Source organism: Brachyhypopomus gauderio, chromosome 3 (genome assembly GCF_052324685.1).
Source record: "Brachyhypopomus gauderio isolate BG-103 chromosome 3, BGAUD_0.2, whole genome shotgun sequence".
Taxonomy (NCBI): domain Eukaryota; kingdom Metazoa; phylum Chordata; class Actinopteri; order Gymnotiformes; family Hypopomidae; genus Brachyhypopomus; species Brachyhypopomus gauderio.
In genome coordinates this window covers 21,204,881-21,230,096 of record NC_135213.1, presented here as the reverse complement: position 1 = coordinate 21,230,096, position 25,216 = coordinate 21,204,881, and the positions used below count along the sequence as shown (strand labels likewise).

General features: G+C 42.2%; 1 protein-coding gene and 1 long non-coding RNA gene across 2 annotated transcripts in view; both read right to left on the bottom strand.

Annotated features, from left to right (window-relative positions):
* fam20cb (FAM20C golgi associated secretory pathway kinase b) overlaps window positions 1-4,063 on the bottom strand; it is a 28,753-nt gene extending 24,690 nt beyond the window's left edge. The window contains exons 1-2 of the mRNA XM_077000275.1: window positions 2,639-4,063; window positions 1,964-2,139 (exon numbers count right to left, since the gene is read on the bottom strand). Of these exons, the coding sequence (XP_076856390.1) occupies window positions 1,964-2,139; window positions 2,639-3,168 (706 nt within the window). The 5' untranslated portion in view covers window positions 3,169-4,063. The remainder of the gene's footprint in view (window positions 1-1,963; window positions 2,140-2,638) is intronic.
* Window positions 4,064-23,409: 19,346 nt separating this feature from the next.
* On the bottom strand, window positions 23,410-24,890 carry LOC143509773 (uncharacterized). Its single transcript, XR_013129769.1, has 2 exons — window positions 24,649-24,890; window positions 23,410-23,558 (listed from the first exon to the last, which is right to left on the bottom strand). It is a non-coding gene; the product is annotated as an uncharacterized LOC143509773 (long non-coding RNA).
* Between the last annotated feature and the right edge of the window lie 326 nt (window positions 24,891-25,216).

Below are 25,216 nucleotides of genomic sequence, written 5' to 3'. Positions count from 1 at the left end.
ACACTAGTGATTACTAGGTGGCTGTGGATCACACGTGCCCAGAGCGGTGGGCAGCCCTAGCCCGGCGCCCGGGGAGCAGTTGGGGTTAGGTGCCTTGCTCAAGGACACCTCAGTCATGGCCTGTCTGGGAATCGAACCCACGACCCTCCGGTCACAAGTTCAGTTCCCTAACCGCCAGGCCATGACTGCCCCTGTCATGCTCATTTGTTATGCTCATTTAAGTCAAAATGATAAATAAAAAAAAGTCTTGTCCACCAATGAACACACATGACTTTACAGTGTCATATTTTTATTGAACAAAATAACTTTAACAACCAAGGTTGGAAAAAGTATGTGAACTTCCTGTTACCGGCAATAACTCCAAATGAACCAAATAAATGAAAAGCAACCTCCCCACCAAATGTAATCCAGTCTATGTCTGCATGTAATTTATAGGTGTCTATCTTGAATGGCCCATGTCAGATCACAGCCATGGCACACTACAGGCCTGTGGTGTAAGATACAGATTCCTTCTGTTGCCGCCAGTCTGTCGATGTTTTACTCCTGGTGTAGATTATGGCCACGATGCATGGCCTAGCATCTTTTAGAGTTTTACATCACAGACAGACACTTGTGCACAATCTGCTGTAGAATTTTATCATCTAGTGCAGAGTACATCTGTCTCCCCAAGACTGCCAGCCACCCAGGGTCTGAGGGAACAGAGCAACCCTAAACCATTATGGTTCTTCCATCAAGCTCCACAGCTGGGATGAAGTGATTGACGGTATTCAGCATTTTACATGCAGGGCCTACCAATTCAATACTGTGAATATTTACCAAGATGTGTGGCTCTGAATCTGTCCACCCTGAAATTCACTACAGTAGTGATGTGGGACACAGAGATAGGGTCTGGCACACTTGACAAGCAGTGGCTTCCTCTGTGATGAAGTCTAATTGAATAGCACTCTTGTTCAGTGCTTTTCCTATATATACTCATGAACACAGATGTTATTAAGCTAAATGGATGCCTGTGATTCCTTTGCAGTCACTCTAGAGACCTTTGACACTTCTCTACAGCATACACATAAACCGATATATGTAGAATGCCTAGACAGAGTGCAAAAGTAGCATCTTCCATTTGCAAACTACCTGCTTGACTGTGGATTTATAGAAGTCTAAATATTTAGAAATACTTATGCAACCCAGCCCAGTCTTGTCAACTTCAACATATTTCCTACAAATTTGTTCCTCTGAAATCTCTTCTGATTGGTCCATATTGTACCACTTTACACATATTGCAACAGAATGTCATTTCATTCTGTCAAGAAGGACATATAACAATAAAATGTGTGCTTTTATATGGCAGGTCATATGCATATCCATAAAAGTACAATATCTTTCTGGAGGATCACACACTTTTTTCATCCATGATGAATTTTTAAATCATAGTTTCACTAAAAAGATAAAAATAGAAATATTGTTTGTGTTGTTTGATTAGTAGGATTCTATTTATTATTAGCAACTGTATATGAGCAAAGAGGATGTTACAGAGCAAAGAGGTGTCTGAAATTGTTCAACTGAACACTTTACTATTTTTTTCTTGGGCACTATAAAGTAGTGAACAATAAACTGTTCCAAGCAAGAGTATGTGTGGGCTACACACGCACTGCTCCCCAACAGTCATAGTTTGATTTATATAAGACATTACTGGATGCCAACAGCCACTGCGTTAGTAAAGGTTTTAGGTTTAGAGTTTGTGGTTTGTAAGTTATGGCTTGGCTTTGGTATTTAAAGGAACCCAATAACTGACAAGCATCTGCACAGACCCAAAAGCAAGAGGAAATAAGCAAAAATCACATCAACTAAACAAAAATTGATGTTAAAAAATTCCCATCTCTAACATGTGTCAAGCTCCAAAAAGCTACTGTGTATTTTCACAGCACGCATGAAGTCAGAGAAGCATGCAGCATCTGGCGAGACTCACCAACACTGGTGATTCTCTGGGTAACCAGGTCCTTAAGCATAGCATCAATGACAGGGCTGTGTCTGGAGTACAACTCGTAGCGGTTGATCCCGATGTGGAAGCGCAGCCAGTTTGGGTAGGAGTCAGAGGAGAGCCCTCCTGTAGGAGCAAACTCCCCATCCTTCTCCTCACCATGCCTGTGGAGAGAACCCAAGGCCACATCCCCCCCCCCCCCCCCCCACACACACACACACACACACACACACACACACACACACATTTAATCGATGCTGACGAACCATACAATCCACAGCACTTTGTGACTGAATTAAGCACAGCTGTCAAACTCACTAAGTGATAAGCTGTAGTAATTAGGAGCTTATAATTTACCATCTGAGCAGCAAGTCTTGTAAAGCATGTGGTTAATGTTTTGTGCTTTGTTTTTACTTTTTTGTCATGTCATCCTTCAAGTCCTTAATCATAGTAGCCAGTGTAATTAGGAATGCATTGCTTTATAGATTTGTATTAGAATACATACTTTAGTACACTTGACTTTGACACCTGAACATTTACTACAAAATTAACATATCTATACATACATTTACCAATAATCAAAAAAATATATATTTCAGCTGTGACAGGTGTTAAGCAGTTTTTGCTCACATAAATGAGAGAGAGAACGAGAGAGAGACTGACCATTCTTGGTTGTCGGCAGCTTTGGGGTCAAATCTAATGTCAGTATTGACGTTGAATAATGTGTCTTCGTCAGTCAGAGTGGGCAAAGGTCTCTTATACAAAGGATGTTCGAACAGAGCCAAAAGTCTGGAACCCTTGTCAGCTCCGTCTCGCTTGAAGGCGGCTGCCTCTATGACTTGCTTCTTGTCGTCTCCATTCGTTGCATAGCGCTCGAGCCTTTTCAGCGCCTCTGTTTTCTCTCCCGCGCTGGTGATCTTTTCCAGTGAGTGAGATGATAAATTCGAGCTGGGCTCATTGCTAAAGTCCTGAAGTATTCTGAGAGTGTGCTTATTAGGCCAACCTGTTTCTAATGCCGACCTGGGTCGATGTTTACCCCAGTTCTGTGGGTCCTCACTGGGTGTGTGAGAGCAAGAACAGGCGCTATTGGTTCGTCTTTCCAGCTTTGGTAACAAGTCGATCATAATATGCATTGAGCACGCAATAAGAAACACCATCAGAATTAAGACACGGAATTTTCGAAAGAGAATCATCTTGATGGTATCCTGTTCTATAAAACCGGAAGATTTGTTTGGAACAAGAAGAAGAAAAGTCAGCACCCGCACTACATCGCACACAGTGTACACAACGCGAGCACCCAGTTTCAACAGAAGTACGCATGGAACGTTGTCGTTTTCATTCGCCAGTTTAAGTCAGGATGTGAAATTTGTTAACAAAATAGTTCCTCGTCAATAATACATCCCTTAAAGTATAATCCAGCCCTCTGATGAGCGAAAAACAATTACACTCCAAGACAGTCAGGTAAAATGAGATAGCCGGAGACACTTTAATCTCCGACATTGACAGAGGGTTTTTAAGCTAGTGGTGGACTACAGTAATATAATAGTACATTAGTTATCGAGAAGTTTGCAAACACATCAAGAACCCAAGGAATTATCCACGGAACAACGGTCCATTTTTGCGACCTATATTTTACAATGTGCGACTCCCCAGTTCCTATTAAAATGGTTAGGGAGGAAACTGTAGTTCGCAGTTCACCCTCTGATTGTATAGCGCATTAATAAGGAATATGTGACGTACGCTTGCTCCGGAGTTCACTCGTTATTTTGATCCAAAACGAAGCGATGTCGTTCAGTCTTTGCGAGCCGAAATCAACCCCAGCAGGTTATGTGGAAGTGCTGCATCTCCGCTCAAACATAATGCGATTTTTTAGGAAGTTTCACATTTTAGGGTTGTCGATTCAACATGCCGCCGACAATAATCTGTGTTGACAAGCGCGAGAGATGTTCGTCCGATGACAACTGCTTCACCTGGACACGCGCGCGAAGATGTAGTTCATTCCTCGGACGCGCTGGGTGGGTGTGTTAACTATGATGTAGCGGCGCAGCGCTTCTCAATCCAACCTCGCTCCAGCGTCACTGAAAGGGGATTGGCTGAATCTTTCCAGGCAGTGACAAAAGCTTTAACAACAGCAATCATATAGCCAAAGGTTCTTTATTTCAGCAACTCCAAAATGTGCAAGAAGAGGGCGTCTCAACCCGCACTGTTCTCAACCCGAGCATTGCTTTGCGGAATGGTGGATATTCAAGGGTGTTTCTCTCCTGTCTCCTTCAGATGGAAAGGACGATCCTATTTACAGAATACTGTGATTGGACTGCCCCATTCACACTGTGTGGAGAAACTGCAAAATATTTGATAATTTGTTTATTTTATCAAATATAACGCATATACAACTGTATTTATATCACAACGAGTTTTCTTTTGTACACTGGAGTAGACACCACTAGCAAGCTGTTATGTGCCATTAAAAAGTGAAGACAGGTTGAAAGCCTGTCCAGAAAAACTCAGCTATAATTCAATCAGTAGCAGTGACTGAATACTGAAAAAAAACTAAAACATATTTCATTTAAAAAATGATGGATAGCAGTTCATGAAAGCAGTAATATTTACAATTTGCAGCCACTGCAAATATTGTGTGTACTGTATAAATGTAGAAACATCTGAGCATGCACTGCTATGTACTGTGTGCATCACATTATTCTGATTTACAGTGTCAATACTAGATTGATACCAGATTATTCTATTTTCCTGAAAGCTTCAAAACCTTCAATCAGAAGACAATATCATGGTATGTTTGTTTCAGACGGCAGTGTTCTGAGAGGCTTTGTTGTTTGGCAAAGATGCAGACCACACCAGCACAATGTCATGCTTGTAGGTAGGGTGACCACCTGAGGGCAGTCCTGATAAATGAGCATTGATCCACAGCAGGGTTAGGTTTCACAATCCAGGGGAAAAAACAGCTCCTCTTTCCTGCCCAGTGTCAGTAAACCTTCTATTTATTCTTTCTGCTTGAGAAACCGAGCAAGCATAACTACCACCTTTCTCTGGAAAGAGACGAAGCCCAGTTAGAAACCCTCGCTCCTAGAGGACGGCTCTCTCGCGTGTTTACCCAGCGGCAGCCTGGACTCTGAGCACCTGCCTGGGAGTGCTAGGTCTCCTCTCCTCCGCTGGGCATGCTCCGTCCCACTGCTCGGTGTTCCTCGGTTCTGCCGGGCCTGCTTGCTTCCTGGTACTGCTCGGTTCCAGCGGGACTCTGTTCCATGTTCTGCGTTGTTGCCCAGCCAAGTGGCAGCAACCACAGAGGCCCACAGATGGCAAAGGCACCCGAGAATTTGCTCCTTTCAAAGCGCTGACTACAGCAGCGACTGTAAATAAGCCAGAATAGATTTATGACCACTACCGTATGTCTCTGCAAGGTATTATGGAGCACTATTAGATACAGTTCTGTGGACAGAGATAGGGGATTATACTGGAGATGGAAATAGATACAAATACAGATAAGGGGAGAGCGTGAAAGTTTTGGTTGACATATCTATTTATTATTAAGGTCAGAAATTCATTCTGCACTGTGCTTGGATGGTGACAGAGTGATCTAGTCACAGCATCCCGCCTTTATTCTGTAGATGCTATTTTTGCTGTCTAATGGGAGAATGGCATAATGTGGAAGTCCAGATTACAGGCCAAAATCAGCATCAACCTGGTCTGAAAAAAACAGAGAATTCTGGGATTGGTCCATCAGCACTTGATCCATTTCTGTCTCTCTCATGTCACTATAGGCACTCGCTAAAGAAGCTTGAGAGTTTAGAAACTTTAGAGCTATGTTAAATGTGCAAAATTGGCAAGCAGTCCTAATGTAGCATATGTCAAGCCTGATTTAATGTAGCAATTAATGCTGAGACTTGAGTGGTCTCTGTTTCTTCTATTAGCACCGGCACCAAGGCTTAGACAAACAATGTACAGTCAGGTACAGTACGCTGCGCAGTCTGATCTAACTGATAAAAACACGGGCGCATTCATACCAGGATGAGACGGATAGGGCATCTGAAGCACAGACGGACACACACACTCATGCACACTCGTGTGCGTGCGGCCATGACTAAAATAAGCCACAGCAGTTGCATTGTGAAAGATCTGTTTTGCCTCTTTGTGTCTCTCCCTCTTTCTCCCTGTTTTTTTAAATCGTTTTTAGCTGTGGTTTGGCAGCTACCGATCCACACGCCACACTCTACATGTTTGGATAAGCAAGCGTCAAAATGCGAGGGGTCGCACAAACAGAGAGTGCAATGTTTGTGTCTTGATAAGACACTGCGTCCCATGCAGCCCGTAGGCCTTATAGTGCACTATAATTAGCCCCAGGCGGATCGTTTTAATGAGCGGTAGGTCTAACTGTGGAAAGGTTCTAGTTCGGATCATTGCGTTAGACTTGTGTTTATTTCAGTGTGTGGGTTTTAATGTGTGTCTCCGGGGATGACTGGTCAGCACTGATTATAGTAACGACCCCCTTGCCATGCCTAAATAACAGTCATCCATGCCGCAGTTTGTTATTTCACATATATATATATATATATATATATATATATATATATATATATATATATATATATATATATATATATATATATATATATATATATACACACACACACACACACACACACACACACACACACACACAAAGCTGAAAATGACAGCCAGGAGGTTTGGCTTGATTTAAAGGAAGTGTGGCTGACACAGCTCTGGTCAATGAGAGTTTTCTTACTAGAAGTGAATCTGCTCATCAAGCCGGCGTAAACAGTGATCTTAATTATATGAAGGTCTGACGATATATTTGATAGTTTCTTTGACCGTCATTGCTCAGCGCCTGATTTCTCCATCCGGTTAGCTGGAAACATTCAGTACAATGACAATCACCCAGTAGAAGACCACAGTATACATCCACACATTTTCCCTGGGCATGATGGCACTGGCATGTGTGGACGATGGGGTGGATGATTGGGTGGTGCAGCATCCTGCCTGAGCTCACAGTGTGTGGGGGTTCCTCAGCTTCTTATCTGCCACCACCTGCTATTTCAGCACCCTGATGAGTCAGTAATCAGCTATGGGTGGAAGGGCACTCCTTTGGAGTCTTTTGCATTTAATATGCTGCAGAAATACTGTCTCGCTCTCCTCTCTAACGAGTCTAAAGCTACGGGATTTGGAATACTTTGAAAAGGCTACAGGATATGGGAGACAAGCAGCGTAGCTGGGGCATTACAGTGTTGATCAGTCATGAGCCAAATCAGACCAGACCAGCACCTCTGAAGATTTCAAGTTATTTCCAGCAATTCTTTCTATGCGTTTCACACTGATAATGGACAGTATCTTTACCGCACATCGGCATTTGCCAGCGCAGTGTCGAGATTCGTCCAGAGTTCCCCAACAGCACGTCCTTGTGCTGTGCCATTTTCTCAGCTGTCAGGATCTTCACTGTATTCCTCCACTCCTCATGATTCAGCCTGAACACCCCCCCCCCCCCCCCCCCCAAAAAAAAAGTAAACGTTATCTTCTTTTTGCCTCAGATGGCTCTAAATGGCACTGTGACAGGCAGAGGCGTTTGCTAAGGCCTTCATTACGACCAGCTGGGTGGCTGCATGATGTCACCATGGCCCTTTGTTAGGGGCTGCTTCTGGGGTTACCCAGGTCAGTGGAGCAGGGGCAGAAGCCTGGCATGGGAGAAGATGTGAGAGTGCCCATGATCCAGCATCAAGGCTGAAAATCCCGTCCATCATCTCAGTACATAAACGTGTGACAAACACCGGCAAAAAAGAAAAAAAAAGAATGCAGCCAGAAGAATATCGTTGTCTTTAAAAACTTTCTATGAAATAGCTGAATTCAGCAGATCTACTTTCTTGTCACTTTAATACAACTCACAGAAGCACGTGATTAAATCTGTGGTACATAGTGGTGTGTTGTTAAAGTCTTCAGCATGTCTGTGAATTGTTTAAAATATGAAACTCCACAAAAACAGGTTTTTTTCCAGCTGTAAATGATATTCTAAAAGTTTAGTGAGTATTTAAGATATTATATATGGGTCCTCTGCCTTTTATTGCTTTAAATGTGCCACTGGTACGTGAATTCAGTTGAAGTCAGACCGCGAGGATCCACCAATGGGAAGGTATGAGGGAGTATCCGTTATCATCCTCACAACAAGACACAGTGTTCCCTCTGAATAAGAGCATGTGTTGATGCCACAGGAAAATAGCAAACTGCTCATACATACGGCCAAAGGGCAGTTGTCATCCCCTGATGACCTTAAGATCACAAAGCCAGTTTCTCTTGACAGGGCGTCAGCCAGGTTTTCCTTCATCTTCCAGCCCACTGACCTTTCTGCCTTCACTGCTAGGTGCTTTTTCCTTGGGACTAAACAAAGAGGCATTGCTGGATTTCCCCAGCACAAAAGCTTTTTTGAATCCAGACAGCAGCCCCATCTCATCAGCCTGCCTTATTGAGTGTCATGAGAAATGTTGGGTTAGCCTGAGCCGCGATCACCCGGCTCCCCAAGCCTGCTCTGATGTGTGCAGTCTTAAAGCACACCAGTGAAAGAGAAAAGTTCCCCAGCCTAGAACAAAACAAGCTTTCAAAGAAAATGGCATCCCTGTTGATGTGTTGACATTACAGAGCTGTCATAAGATGTGTGTAACACAACTCACAGTTTATGTTCTCCATAAGCCAAGATTTTTTAACTAAACAGCTGGGACTTTAAAGCACAGGAATATGAATCTCTGTTCTGATTATTGTTACAATCATTTGTTTCACAGTTTAGATGATTTGGTTTTGTTGGAATTTAAGACAAATAAAATATTACCAAACATACCAGCAAACCAATTAATTGCTATTAACAGGTTATTCAGTTCATACCCATAAGACTCTAAACAATCTTGCACTTCCTTATCTGCCCAAACTCCTTCTTCCCTACAAACCATCTCATTCTCTTAGGTCTTCTATTGCCAGGCTTCTAACTGTCATTTAGACTAACTGGGCATTTTCCAGACTCCCTCCTAGTCCATGGAACTCTCTTCCAAACTCTCTGGTCAAACAATCTTCCTCTCTTTCCATATTTAAATCTAATCTTAAGACTCACCTCTTCTCTCTCACATATGGCCTTCCTTCTGTTTAATTGGCTCTACCACTCATTGCTGATGTCTAGTTGTAATTGTCAGGTCATGTTTCTCCAAACTGATGAACCATTACTCTCTGTGTGCTTAGTGTTCTTTGTTCTAATGATTGTAAGCGTCTTTGGGTTTTAGGAAAGTGCTATATAAGAATAAAATATTATTATTATATTATTATACTCAGAATGAGAGTGCAAGAGTGGATATCAAATTGCGATGACATCTGGATGCACATATTGTGTCTGTGACCTTGAACTGAGCATAATTAGGAGTCAGTGGATGGCAAATTTGATCAGTACATATAACATTCGATATAGAATCTCCTAATTAAAAATGACCTTTAACCATTTTCTTTGAAAAAAAATCTCCCAAGCAGAGATAATCTTAAGACAACAAAGCAGCTTTCTTTCTTTCTGTTGTGCCAAAGCTGTGTAACTGATGAGCAGGTAGAGATTAGGGTTGTGATTCACAGCTCTTTGCTTTAAGCAAACAGTAGTCAGACAAACCAGCAGTTCTGGAAATATGGCACATCATGAAAGAAGGAGGAAAACAAAGATGGAACTTGCTAATCATTTGCTGTCTGTTCAAAGTCAAATACCCCTCCTGATGGCAAACTTTACGCCAGCCCTGTCCTAGTGCTCAATATTCCCCAGCTGGAACACCCTCAACAATATGACAGTGAGAGAAAGGTAATGTTCAGCAAGTCTATTTCAAATCCATTTGCGTGAATCAGACACCTTGTCTTTTTAATACAGCAACAATGCAAGTGAAACACCATCTGCCCAGGCAACACGGAAGTCTCCTGATGAAATTCAATTAGAGTGTTACCTCACAGGGCAGTGAAATAGTCACAACATTCTTTGTCTGTTTTTTTCTGAGCTGTTTTCAGCACTGCGGAGCAGAAATGAGTTCTCAGAGCTCTCAGCAGAGCCCCACCCTTCTTTACTGAGCGTTTGCCATGTCTGACTGTGCCCTAACAACACCCTTCATTACACTACACACCTAAAGGTGCGATTTTCTCTTGGGGAAGAGAATATCATAGTCCAATCATGGCTGTAAGAGAAAAGGTACACACACATGTTATGTTTATCTATCTTTATAGGGACCTACATTCATGTATAAACAGCTTTCAAAGATCCCAAACCCATAATTGTAATCCTCAGGTTAAACCTAGCCATGACCACACCATTGGCCATAGCCTTAGCCTCTTGTCCTATATATGTCATATATAGTCCCCAAAAGGAGCAAACACATCCACATTTCCATTCACAAACACAGGCAAGCATACACAAACGCATCAGTTGGTCTTAATTACACAGGAGAACTGGGCTTTTCTAACTGGTCTCTAGCCCTACAGACTCCTTCTCTTTTCCACGTCATTAGATGAGCTCTAAAGGAAGCATGAATGCTAGCTTGCTCAACCAAAGTGAGGCCAAATGGTATGGAGCAAATATTTACTCTTGGAGAGAACAGAAGGGCACTGTGTGAGCTTAAGCGCACAAGTGTAAACGTCTTTCCTTTACAAAATCACACGGCAAACTAAAGGATTCATTTATTTCCATGCCCTTTTATTTTCCATGTTATTGTTTACTTATTTGTCAGCAAAGTGCACGCTGGCCAGATTGTGGGGGAAATTGTAGGTCCACTGTATAGTCCATAAGTAATTGGCAATAACAATTTTTTGCTTTTTTGCCTCTGTATTTCAGCACACTGCATTTGAAATGAAAACAATAACTGAGGTATTATAGTGCAGAATGTTAGCTTTATTTTGGGGATATTCCATGACCTGTAAAGAAATCACAGCTCATTTTAGGTTTCTGGAGCCCTTTTTTAAACATCAGAGGGCCACGATTAATTGTATAAATTGATGATATATTAAAAGATAGGTCCAGTATTTTTGAAATTCATGCTTTATAAAAATTGCTGTTGTCTATTATTTATAATCATGCATAGCATAACCTCACCAAGGTTTAGTATGTGTGCAATCTTAGATGGAATGACCTGCAGCAAACACCTCCAGGAAGATCTTTTTCCTTTCAGGCGGTCTATTTCCTTCTAGGCAGTTTTTTCCTTCAAGCTCTGGTCCTCTACCCGGGTTCAAGCAGATGGTGTTCCTGGAGCCATTCTCCTAGTTTGGGGGTCACATCTCCCACATGATGTGTTTAGTAAGTAGTAGTTTAGTAGCTCAGTCATTCTCCACCACATTCAGAGGTGCGGTAAATGATGTATAGGTGGAGCCTTGTGTATTTCACTGCAATTTTTAAATTTTGACTCTCTCTCTCTCTCTCTCTCTCTCTCTCTCTCTCTCTCTTTCTCTCTTTCTCCTCTCTCTCTCTGGGGACTGTGAAGGCCAGGTTAGCAAAGAAAAAGCTCTCTGTCATGTTTCTGGAATCAGTCCACAACTATATGACCCTTGTAGCATAGAGCTTTGCCCTGCTGAAAGTGTCCTCCTGCCATAGGGTAAACAGCTGCCAAGGAGGGATGAACTTAGTTGGCCACAATGCTTAGGTAAGCCCTACTGTCCAAACACCCATCCACAGGTATCAAAGGACCCAGGGTGTGCAAATAAAACATTCCTCACACCTTTACTCCACCTCTACCAGCTTGAACTGTTGCCACCTGACAAAGAAGGACTCATTAATAAATGCCAAATTCTGAACTTCACGGAAAACATTTTTTGCACACTTTTGGACTCCTTAATACCAACTGAGCATCACTGAAATGCCACAGCCTACCTGAGTATTGCCGCTGATCCTGCCCTTTGCTTTATGACCATAGTGTGCCCGTTTGCCCAAGGCTATTTTCAGCACAATAATATGCCATATAACAAAACTCAAATAATCTCAAACTGGTTTCTTGAACATAGGTTCACTGTAATCAAATGACTCTGGTGACAACAGTCACCAAATCTAAAAAGCAATGGAGCACCTTTGGGATGAGTGTGGAATGGGAGATTAATATCATGGATGTGCAGCCAAAATCTGAAACAGCTGTCTGATACTGTCATGGCAAGATGGACCATATACAGGTGCATCTCAATAAATTACAATATCATCAAAAAGTTCATTTATTTCCAAGTATTAAGTGCATTTACTGTACATACTTTTCAGTAGTCCAATATTTCTGAATTAATTTCAGTGGGTCTTATATAATATTCAAATTCTTTGAGCTAATTACTTTTGGGTTTTCATTGGCTGTTTCATCAACCTTAACAGAAATAAACACTTGATTCATTGTCATGAATCTACATAATATATGGTATCACTTTCCGTATTGAACTACTGAAATAATTTTCTTTTTTATGACATTCAGTGTATTGAGATGCACCTGTATATATATACATTCAGGCCACTTTATTAGGTACACCTTGCTACTATCGGGTTGAACCTCCTTTTGCCTTCAGAACTGTCTTAATCTATCGTGGCATAGATTCAACAAGGTACTGGAAACATTCCTCAGAGAGTCTGGTCCATATTGACATGATAGCATAATGTAGTTGTTGCAGATTTGTTGGCTACACATCCATGATGCTCTATTAGATTGAGATCTGGTGACTGTGAAGGCCATTCGAGTACAGTGAACTCATTGTCGTGTTCAAGATTCCAGTCTGAGATGATTTGCGCTTTATGACATGGCGCATTATCCTGCTGGAAGTAGCCATTAGGGCTGAACGATTAATTGCATTTGCGATAATCTCGCGATATTTTAAAACGCGATTTTCTAATCGCACAGGCTGCGATTTAAACTGGTCACGTGACTTGGGAGCGAGCCGAGCCGAGAACGGAGCAAACCCGAGCAGGAGGCAGGGAGGAGGAGAAGTGAAGTTAACACAGCGCACTTTAACTTGTTGCACAATGGCTTCAGGCTTGACAGAAGCTGACACAACTGAAAGTCTAATACCAAAGAGGGGCAGTACATCAGTTGTGTGAAATTACTTTGGCTTTTAAAAAGATGCTGCTCAACGTCAGGTACTGTGTAAAACGTGCCTTGGTACTGTTGCTACGACGCGAGGTAACACTACAAACCTTCTTCAGCATTTAAAAAACACCACAAAGCCTCGTATGATATTTGTAAGGCTAAAATGCCAACGACCAGTGCTGCATCTTCAAATACGCAAAAGTGTTTCTCTGCGCTTATACAGCCTTAGTATGCGGTGAGCAGCGAAATACCATAAAATCACGCATATAGGCGCAATAAGATTTAAAGCGCGGATGAATCACAAAAGCGCGGATAGCTTGACCGGTCCAGCAGACAGGGATCACTGACCGAACCGTTTGAAAGTGTAACTCCTTATGGATATAATTGGAAGCGGCACGCTGAAATAACTCGGGCAGTAACGGAGTTCATAGTGAAAGACATGATGCCCGTTAATATAGTGAACAAGCCCGGCTTCATGGCTTTGTTAAACACACTGGATATGCGCTACCAAATGTCCTCACGCACATATTTTAGCCAAGTTGCTATACCTGCAGGGTTGCCAACTCTCACACATTGAGCGTCTTAGACTAAAAAGTTACTAGTTCGCTCTGGCGCCAACCACAGGCGATCGATCGATCACGATATAATAATAATACTTAAATTTAGACCATTTTACACCCCCCCCCCTAACAACAAATTACGTTCGCCACCCACTCCAGGTTCAAGTCTCACTCCAAGCGATCTTGAAAAGTTGGCAACCCTATATCTGAGCTGTATAAAAAATGCCGAAACAGTGTTTCCTGAAAACAGTGGGAAAAAATTTTAAATCGCAATCGCAATTTATAGATAAAGAATTGCAATTAGATTATTTTCCAAAATCGTTCAGCCCTAATCAGAATATTTGTTCACTGTGGTCATAAAGGGATGGACATGGTCAGCAACAATACTCAGGTAGGCTGTGGCATTGACACAATGCTCAATTGGTACTAATGGCTCCAAAGTGTGCCAGGAAAATATCCCCCACACCATTGCATCACTACCACCAGCCTGAATTGTTGATACAGGATGGATCCATGCTTTCATGTTGTTGACGTCAAATTCTGACCCTACCATCCGAATGTCGCAGCAGAAATCGAGACTCATCAGACCACGTAACTTTTGTTGAGCAGAAATTTTAGTGAGCATGTGTGCATTGTTGTCTCTGTTTTCTGTTCCTTTGGTGTTCTGCTGCTGTAGCCAATCCACCTCAAGGTTCAGCGTGTTGTGCATTCAGAGATGCTCATCTCCATGCCTCAGTTGTAACGACTGGTTATTTGAGTTATTTGCCACATTCAAAGTCACTTAATTAAGTCACATTTCTTCTCCATTCTGATGCTCGTTTAAACTGCAGGAAATCGCCTTGGCCACGTCCCTAAATGCATTGAGTTGCAGCCATGTGATTGGTCGACATTTGCGGTAATGAGCAGTTGGACAGGTGTACCTAATAAAGTGGCTGGTGAGTGTAAATACGTATGATGCTTTTACATGACAAATGTAATTCATCCTTAATATAAAATGATCCTGTTTGCTACTTCCTTTTGGGGGGAATTATCATCCCCAATCATCCCTTGATTGCGCTTTCTGTCTTCGTATTGTGGAACCTGTATTTACTCTGCTTACTGCAATATTTCATGATGGCCGCACAAATTTATCTGTCCAGACAAAGAAGCTGTCCGTACTTTTTCCTTCTCTATGCGTTAGAAACTACATTGCAGGCAGGTGGAGTAACTAAACAAAATACTGTGATGGAAATGACGCTGAAGACCTAGGTCAGACCAACTTTCCCTTCATTATTGCATTTTTATTGTATTTTACTAGGAACTAATTGGAGATAGACTGAAATCACTAGTATAGCCAAAACACAAAAAGGTTCTCCAATTTCCCCGTGTTAGTTTGGACTAGGCCAAAGTCCCCCCCAACCTGGGTGTGCTGAAGGTGCAGCTTGGCGCAGGATTGCAGCAGGGCCTCAGAGCAGCAAGGGCTCTGGAGATATCTGCACCACTCATCCATCAGATGAGGCTGGCAGTGGAAGTTATGATCCTTCTCCCCTGCTGGTCCAGGGTTGCTCCAAAGCTTGGGTAAGCCCCCTAACCCCACCCCCAAGCCTACAGCTGAGCCTGGCCAGTAATTGTAGACATCAATAAAGCTTTCACATCATATCTTCTCTCTCTCTCACTCAGCCGAGCTGGAGTAGAGGACATCATAATTTCATTGAGAAGAAAATGGGACTGAGGCTGAAATAATATCTGTATTACTCACGGAACAGGGAGGAGTGTGCATGGGGGCGGAGACTGTCCAGTTTGCAAGAACCAATGACTTCTGTTTCTTTCTTTATGGTCCAGCGTCCCAATTACCTTGCAGTGATTGGTACAGAGAGAGGAAATGGATCCATAACTCATTTACGCTTACTGTCAGTGCTAGACAAGAAAAGGGCTTTGGTTTCCTAGTAACCTCACATCTGCATTCAAAGATGTTGAAAGGATGGTTATCCTTAAAAAGGATGTGCTCATGCTCACAATTATGAGCTGTCCTACTGAGTGGGTCTGCATGATGAGTTTATAATACGACCAGTGATATGTCTACTTTATAATCAAATTTAAAATGATACATTCAGCCGTGTTAGTGAAATTATTATATTAAGAAAAACAATAAATCAGTATTATTAAAGGGTCAAGAATCCTAATCTGGGATAAAAATATTTTTCACAAGTCTTGTCCTGTGACTACATAAGGTTCGGCTTCCAGACATTCCAGTTCAGAACGTCACGCTCAGTACCTTAAATAATAATAGAAATATGTTTCATTTATAAGAACCTTTCTCAAAATCTCGGTACAAACCATGTAAAGGAAAACACTTATAAACGGATAATCAGCAGCTTAGGGAGTAGGGAGTAGGGAGTATGGAGAAGGGAAAATTGAGTAGGGAGTAGGGAGTATGGAGAAGGGAAAATTGAGTAGGGAGTAGGGAGTATGGAGAAGGGAGTAGGGAGAGGATATGAAGGACACTTTAAACTGGACACACAGAGGGGCCAGTAGCCAGTGGAAGTTACAGAGCACCAAGGTGATATAAGCAGATTTTTACATTGAGATAGAATCCCAGCTGCTAAGTTTTGAATGTGAAATGCCTACAGTGTCGTGCTCTTGATTGACCTCTGTGTGGATTAGTAGACACTTTGATATTAACCACTCCCCTCCTATTCCTGACCTCTGAAATTATTGATTTCTCTCATAAAGCGTGGGCTTGATTAAGACAGTGGGCCTTACAAATGAAATTCAAATTAAGACGTGCCCCAGAAGGACCAGCGTCAGCAAGTGAGTTTCATTCTGATCGAGAGTCTGTGCAACAGACAGGGAGAGAGAGGGAAAGAGAGGGAGATAATAAAGTCCTTTCATCTGAATGAATATTGCTGATAGCTACTCAGTTATCCTAGCAATCCTGACAAAAATGAAAGGAGTGCCAAACAAAGGTCTTGTAGAGGCAACAGTCACACTCCCACTATTAAAAGCGCCGCTCATTGTTTAAGTAATGATGGCGCCTCTCGAGAGGACTAATGCATGCTCAAGATGTATTTGACGTGTAAAGCCATAGGTATTTGCGTTTCAAAGTCAGTGTCTCGTTTGATGCGGTGGAGCCATATGGCTAGAGCAGATGGTTCTGGGGCTTCCTCAGGACCTTCAGAAGAATCATGCTATTGTGATGCTTCCTCACCTTAGTTGTTGTGTAATTTTATTGCAGTCCTGTGTGTTCCGCACACCGAATTCAGACAGAGACCTAAAAGAGCTAATGGCTGTAGTTTTTTCAAAAAATGTTTTCAAAAAGTATCTTAGACATTTTTTTATGTCACACTGCACTGCAAGAGTTAGGACAGGGTGAAATAAATTATTTACAATAAAATGAAACCATCAGACTTTTACATTTGTCTAGAATTCCTCAGTGACCAGGTCTAGAGGACCTGCAAGGGAATGGCTTGAGTGCATTATGGAGATCATTCCAGGGGTGAGAAGCAGTCTAAAAAGACAATTTAGTGGACCGGTCTCTCCTAAGCACTCAAGGGTCATCCCTGGTCTGCCACCTCAACTGAAGGAACACGTTTTACAAAGGCACATCTCTTAGTAGCACATGCCTTACCTACACGAACCCCTTCAACGTTCTTCCCCTTTACAGGGCACATCCTTGTGTGTTACTAATGGTCTGTGGTGCTCTAATTACAGTGTAATATAATTACTGTGTTGCCATGCTGCACACACCCTGTGGGACTCAGTGATGGGCTGCACTGTGTGTTTACCCCACACCATGCCAACCCTTCCTCCTTAACCATGTGCGCAGAGAAAAAAGTGATGGTCAAGACTGGAGGTCCAGGGGGGTGAGTTATAAATCGGACCCTCTAATTAAGGCCTGCCACTACTGATTCTTCTCCATGTAGCCGGATAAAGGCTTTGGGCCAGGAAGTGGATTAGAGAGAAAATGAAGGGAGAATTAAACGCATGTAATGGACCCTTTACATTTCAAAGGTTCTATGAGCCCTCATTGAAATCAGTTGTGCTCTCCCTGAGATGTTGCTGACTATTTGACAGTGGCTTTCAGGGCCCAGTGCATCCCGAGTTCCAACAGCACAGTTGGATTTAGTTAAGTGCTAGTACACAGCGGAGTAGGCAGGGAGAGATGTATAGTATCCTCATCCTCTCCCCATATACCCAATCACGTGGCTTGATCCTTTTCTTTGTATTATTACAAACGCATGCGTTAAAGCATTTTAAACATTACTTTCCGAGTGTTACTGCATCCATTCTCTTCACCATACTGTGAAAACTGGATGACAGTGATATTATGAAAATAAACTAGAGGTACATATATCTACTATCAGAATTGCTTGTGGAGCTTCTAGGATTTTATTAGGATTAGAATGGTCAGCTGTGACAGGATAAGATGCTGATATAATAGAGTAGACTCCAGCCTCCTGGGCTCACTGCTGTAGCTTTTTGTCACACCAGCTCAGTACAAAGGGGCTTTGTGTCTTTCATCATGGATAAGTTCTTAAAGCACATTATGTCTAACCGGTGGATTATGCAGATATCAGATTACAATCTTGTATATTACTGCGTCTACTAGGAACCTAACGAAGAACATAACAGTACAGTTTTATTAATAAGTCTGGGCTAATTACAGTGGCTTTCATGCAAGAAAACCTGGACCAGTAGACAGGGATTTGGAAATATTTGGAGCCCACAATTATCTGCAACACGAATCTGAAGATTTATAGATAGGGAGCTGTTGAGTCAACCTAGTGACATGTGACTCAGTCTCCCTTAGAGAACTGCACTGCGTTCTGCCCTCAGGGGACTCCCTCGTCCAGCTCTAATGGTGCTGAATCTGGCTTGCTGAAGGCCTGAAGAGAGAATGACTATTTTCATATTCTGCCTAATGATTAATCTCAGAGATATCATCAATACAAGCAGCACAGTCCCACAGCGTTTTTTTTATGATGACAGGATATATGCATACAAACATGGCTTGGCTACAAAGGTAATTATATATATATATATATATATATATATATATATATATATATATATATATATATATATATATATACACATATTTTATTCATCACTTTTGAAAGGTGAAATCTTTTTTTTTTTTTTACCCATTTCTCCTTTGCTTATCATGACATGGAAAATGAGAAATTGGAGCTTCAGGGGACAGGAAAGTCTGAATGAGACTTGCTTCATCTGGTCTCATTAGAACACAGAAAAGGAATTTATCTTGGGGATTCTTTTGCTTAAGGGTGTTAGTCAGAGAATCAGGGAAAACATTGATCAAGGTTTTTTTTATTTGGACCTCACAATTATATAATTAGGTTTTTATTGGCAATGCTTGTCTTGCAATAATCTTTTATGTAGAATTTGTTTATAATTATAAAAAATATATAATTCTTATCAAAGCAGAGAACATAATCTGTCTTTTGTTGTATATACTATTGGGATTCAGTACACCAGTCGATGTCTAAATTAGAGTCAAATCTCACTCTCTCTGTCTGCCTCTTCATGTTTCTGATTGATACTCCTATTTCGTAAAAAAGATTTCATGGCTGAAAGAATCCAAATGGGTCTGCTCCCATGACAAACAAATCAATTTTTATAGACCTGAAAGTTGCTGGTCTTGAAAATTGTTAGAATACCTTTGAAGAACTAGAGTAAGATGCTCTAATCCATCCATTTTTGGCACATTGGACTGTTATCGACAGCTAAGGCCTCACAATATCTGAAAGGTTGGGCACATCTATCAGGTAAAAATAGCACTATTCCACTCCTTGACCTGAAAACTGCAATAACATATGCCTAAATGCAGTTCTTCCTCATGGGGGGGGGGGGGGGGGGGGGTTGTGTGCACAGTTGTATCTCAAATTCAAAAGCCTTTCCACCAGAGTATGCTATGTGTGTGTTGAGCTTGCTTGTCCTTGCTGTACATGGGTGCACCCAGTTAAAAATAACCCAGATTTATTATATTTTACTATATATTAAATGTATTTCAGAGAAAATGGCATCATGTTTTGCTCTTCTTTTGTTGCTTTTAATTAATATGAGTTATGAGTGTTTGAATTGTGCCTCATTTGTGTGAAAAAGTGGTAGAATTGACTTTTCATCTTGCATTTAATTTTTTCATGTATTATTCTTTTGCTATTAAAACATTTGAAATGTGCATCTGGCATTCTCATTAGATCATATTCATCTGTGCTATTTCCCCCGATATCAGAGTTCATCAGCAAACAGTAATTTCATCACAGGGCCTTATGAGATGCTGCCTGCACGCTGTCGCAGCAGGCTCGGCGCTTGTTTATATAAACGCAAATGGGATGCGTTCGAGAGCGGAACAGATGAAAGTCAGCCTGCTCAGAGACGCCAGATCAGAAGCAAATATCAACAATGAATATGTACAGATGGACACTGAAGTTAAAGCTTCCCAAACTATGTCTCGTAGTGTACCCGGCGAATGGCAATGCTATCACGTGCCATAAATCCGAGAAAAAATAGATGATAAACGTTTCATACGGAGTTGTTGGGCATTAAAAGAGCAACTAATAATCGCAAAAAAGCGCAGTGAACAGTGAATAGCGGAGAGTCTTCTCAGTATTCTCCCATAACACCATTCATTACTATCGTTTTTGGTGGAGAGTTGAGTGGTGGCGTTTGAAACACAAAAGGCACATCAACACTGTCGGTCTTCAACGGTCTTCAATTTTATGTTGGACCAGGACATGTTTCGGGAAGGTCATGGAAGAAGTTCTTTATTAGTTCGCGATCGCAGTCAATAGATCTGTTTCGTATGTAAAAGCGCCTTCGAGGAAATGAGCGGTCAGTCACGTTTCCTCTCGGGTTCTTGGTTTTTCCTACGACCCTGACGGGAGTTCAAGGGCAGGCAGGGATCGTTATGGAGATCGCGGTGCTTCCTCTTTCACCTTAACATTTACCTGCGTCTGACAGTATTGTGTCTAGAAATGGCTGTTTGATTCTATTACACTTTCATTACAGCTGTAGTTAATGGTTGTGTCACAGTCTATTAGCTGCATTCATCTTTTCCGTGATATACCACAAGACACTAGTGCACCGAACAAAGACAAATGATTCTGACTCGCGGCAACTCGCATTGGAATTCAAAAAAATTATAGAGGAGAACAGCCGGACCGGCCCCGGCGTTGCAGTAGCCACCCGGCAATCCAAACAACTCAGTTATGCGTGGCACAAGCCACCATGATCAAAACATTACCATAAACACATTCGATTTAAAAACAATATAGATGGCTGGAGGGGAACACGGATTAAATATAATGGCTCAAGAGCTGCCCGGCTTTGTTTTAATCTCTTTGGTTTGTAGTAGGCCTTCACACATTCATTTATAAGGGGCCCTTGTGGTTTTTCTCTTGCCAACGTTAATCTATTTAAAAATGCTTTTAGGGTGTCCATCATCGCTATATCCTTTCACGATTCATGAGCTTCCGATCAATAAGCAACGGAGCGTCATCACGAGGCCTGATAATCAGAAAACCACCAGGGACTGAGATAAAAGAAAAAGGCCGAGGCGAAGGTTTTCTATGAAACAGACACCGCTCAAGTGACTATTATAACTTCACATCGAAATCTAAAATTTACGAGGCCCATGAAAGCTGATATACGGAGGGTGGGCTGCAGTGCCTCCGGCTCTCAGCGCAAAACAGGTCCGTTTGACGTGCGCGAGAGCGTTGGATGGCACGCGGAGGACAACAGGCTGCAACAGAGACGCTCCACCAACCCCTGAGTCATAGTACACACCGAAAATTACATTGTCACTTAAACATTAATGAAGACAAGTGCTCGAGCACTTTTTGATCTCCTTTAATTAATATTTATTCTCTGTCAGGCCTCATTACGGGCTATATTAAGTTGTATCCTCTGCGGATGGACTGCTGACCCCAGACAGGAGACTCTATTAAAATTTCTCCGCAGTTTCGTGGCACATTCATAAAACATCATTGTAAACAAGGTAATGGGCCAGATTAAAGGAGATGCAGCAAACAACCCCATGGGTGTTGTGCGACATTCTGTCTGCAGTGTAAAACTATTGGTTTGAAAAGGAGTAAATGCTGTAATAAATCATAACTTGCTGATATTTATAGAACTGATTAACTAGTCACCTCACAGTAATGAACATTTTCACGGCTATAGCCTTAGTTCTCTTAACAGATCAGTGGTGAATTTGTCAAGATTACCTCAGTTCAAACATTTTAACTGCTCAGTTTAATGGCGCCTCCTGTATCATCATTTTAGTACTACTAGGCTACAGGGAGGTAACCCAGTTAAAGCACATACTCCGTTTGTGATAACAACTCCTCCTATCAGTGTAATCTACAGTGATTCTGTGATGCGTTTACTGATCTAGCTACTGATCTTCAGCATTCAGCGAAAGGGAATCACAACCCACTGTAGAACACGCAGCCTACTCCGTGGCCCAAAGATGCAGCCTCTGTATTTACAAGAGGTTTGATACGGGCAAAAAAGTGCAGTGATGATGTATACTCGACTTAATGTCGATGAATGTACATAATCCTCAAGTTCGTTTAGGGGGGAAATGACATCTTACAGGACATTAGACGATCTTGTGTGCTTTATTAAGTATATCCACGCTTTCATCTTCTTAAAACTTGCCTTTTGAATGATTGCGTATGACCGAGTGCTTTTAATTAGCGCTCCAGGCCCTGTATTCCCAAAGCAAGTTCATTACTTCATTAGCAACGTATTGCGTAGGGCAGTCACGCAACCTGTAATTTAAAAATATCTCAAATATGCCAGTATCACTCGCACAAATTACACATAGTCTATTAATGACCAAGGTTAACGTGCATAGTTTGGGCCGCGATAGACTAACGACTAATATTGCACCCGGAAAACGAAACCATTTTTTAAAATGTTGACTGGTGTCCCTCTGCTCGTCAGATGCATGGAGAATCAGCTTGTCATTTAAAAAATGAAAGTCGCAGGATTTTAAAATACTGACATCTCATAAGTTTACTTCCTTGCTTTTCTACCTAGAGCATACCACAAACTACCTTGCATGCTAATACATTTGGATGGTGCGATGTGCTTCATTAAACCTCACACAGACTGATCGCGCGCTGGGGGCTTCAGCACCCTGTTTTCCTTTCGACTCCCTCTCATTTTCTTGCCTTCCTACTCCCTTGGAGATGTGTTGTGCCTCTCGCTGACGTTGATGTAGACTTGGGAGGCCGTGACACTTTCTTGGCGCGGCGGAGGCGCAGCTGCCTCTCTGCGTTGTCCCATCGCTCTTCCTGCTTGCCGCTAACCCGACACAACCCCGAGTGGCAACGGCAGATCGTGCCGGAGAGCTCCACCGCCACGCGCGCCCCCAGTTTATTCCTTTGGGACACGTCTCTGGGACTAGAGACATGACTGCGCAAGTCACTGGCTGATTTAGAGACACAAAGCCACATTGCTTAACCGTAAAAAAGGGTCTCTTGCTTTATTTGTAACGAGTCTGGATTTCTAGTTAAACAACCTGTGCGCGAATCTCTTTACTTTGCACCATTTCGCTGAGGGCACGTAAATCGAAGTCATAATTTTGACATCATGAAAGAAAAGACAATCTCGCCAAGGCCATTTTCGTTTTAGGCCGTGAAAAATGACACGGGAGAATTGAGGAGGGAGTTGAATGTCCCAACACCACTGACTGATTCCATCTTAGAACTGTAGGAAGCAATGCCAAGACAATACGTCCAATTAACTGGCATTCCCCCAGATCTGTTAGGACACGGCGTATTTGCACAGAGTCAGTAGATTGCGAGCAATCTTGGGTTTAATCTGTGGGGTTATCAGAGCCATGATCAGTAATTACTACTGACTGTCAATTTACCACCCGCTCACAGGTCCAGGATGAAATCGTGTGAAACCGTCTCCCCACTGCCTGTGCCGGAGGTGAGCTAAGTGCTACACACACACACACACACACACACACACACACACACACACACACACACACACACACACACAGAGAGAGAGAGAGAGAGAGAGATACACCCCTGTAAATTTTAATATTCTCTGTCCATGGCCTATGTGACTGTGCGAGAAGTTTTCATATCTATCTGACAAATGCACATGCACGTGCACACACCCAACATATAACACACACACACACACACACACACACACACGCACGCACACACGCACTCACGCACACACACACACGTCTATTCATTCGTCTCAATTGCCAGGATGTGTTGAGTTCTTTCATTTAAATGAGATATTGCACAGCAGAAACAGATGGACGTTTTATGGCTTACTTAAACAGTTTTACGCTTCCACTCCGAATAATAGAGCACTTCTTTTGAATTCTGCTAACTTCAATTTTTTCCCCTCAAATTTGCAGGACCAAATGTTATGAATATCATCTCTATTCTCCCCTACGCAAATTAGATTACACAGCAGATAGGCTCTGGTCCTTAGGAATTCATTTTACACGTGGTTTCCAAAGATGTTTGTGCAGTTTCCAAAATCACGCAACAAAATTCCACTTCATGGGCAAATATCGTTCCCAGACAACAAGCAAAAAATCATTCATTATTTTTAACACTATTTTTACATTCAACGATTTGTTGTAAAGCTGTTCATCCGTGGCGCCCATGGTTGTCCACGGTATTAAGACAGAAGGTCATGAACAGGGGAAGGAAAGCTCTGTTTACTTCTAGAAGTCAAGCAAGGCCCTCCCACTCGTTTCCTGCTCTGAGGAAGCATTGATTTATCGACAGTGACAACTGTATTACTGCTTTTAATTATAGCTACAGTAGAGTCTCCAGGTGCAATCTACCAATCACACGCGTCGAGAATGAGGTTATTTGTTCTACCGTAACCTGACACGTTGATTAATTTGACAATTGTCCCCAGTGTCAAGTGTAACTACAACTGCAGGTAGATAAGAATGTTATTGCGGATGATTATATTGCACTGACCCTGCGGCCACAACATACTGTACATATTAAACGTTTCCCTGCCTTCTCTCTGGGCGATTATGGCGGGTTACCTGCACCTGCACCGCCGCCTGCAGCCAGAGAGGCCTGCGTGTCAGAAACCTCGCTCGCTCTCTCGCAGCGTGTAGGGCTGTGACTCGGCCTTAAAACTATCGTCTTTAGATTTGGGGTTTGATCTTCAATCCTCATCACAATGCGGTGGGCAATAAATCCACTTGTAACGAGTTTAGCGCTTTTGGAGTTCAGCGCCTATTTGAAATGGGAGAAACGGGCAGCCAGAGCCACAGCCGACGTGTCTGAGAAGGTGGAGCGTTTCCATGGTGCCGGAGTAAAAGCGCGCGCCTCAAGTCATTACTCAAGTGCCTGACTAGAAAGTGAGAGGATGGAGGGAAGAGAATAATACGATTCTAAAAAGACTATCAGCCTGACTAGATTATTCTTCCACACACAATTACAAATCCGCGTATGCCCTCTTAGTTTGACTTCTTCATGCATTTGATTTGATTTTTAAAGAATGAAATGGAATTGTTTGTATTAAATTGATTCATCGTGTCTAAATTACGACCGCTAAGTTCAGCAAATCCTTCCGCATGGTGCCTTATACTTAACAATAGCGTTTAC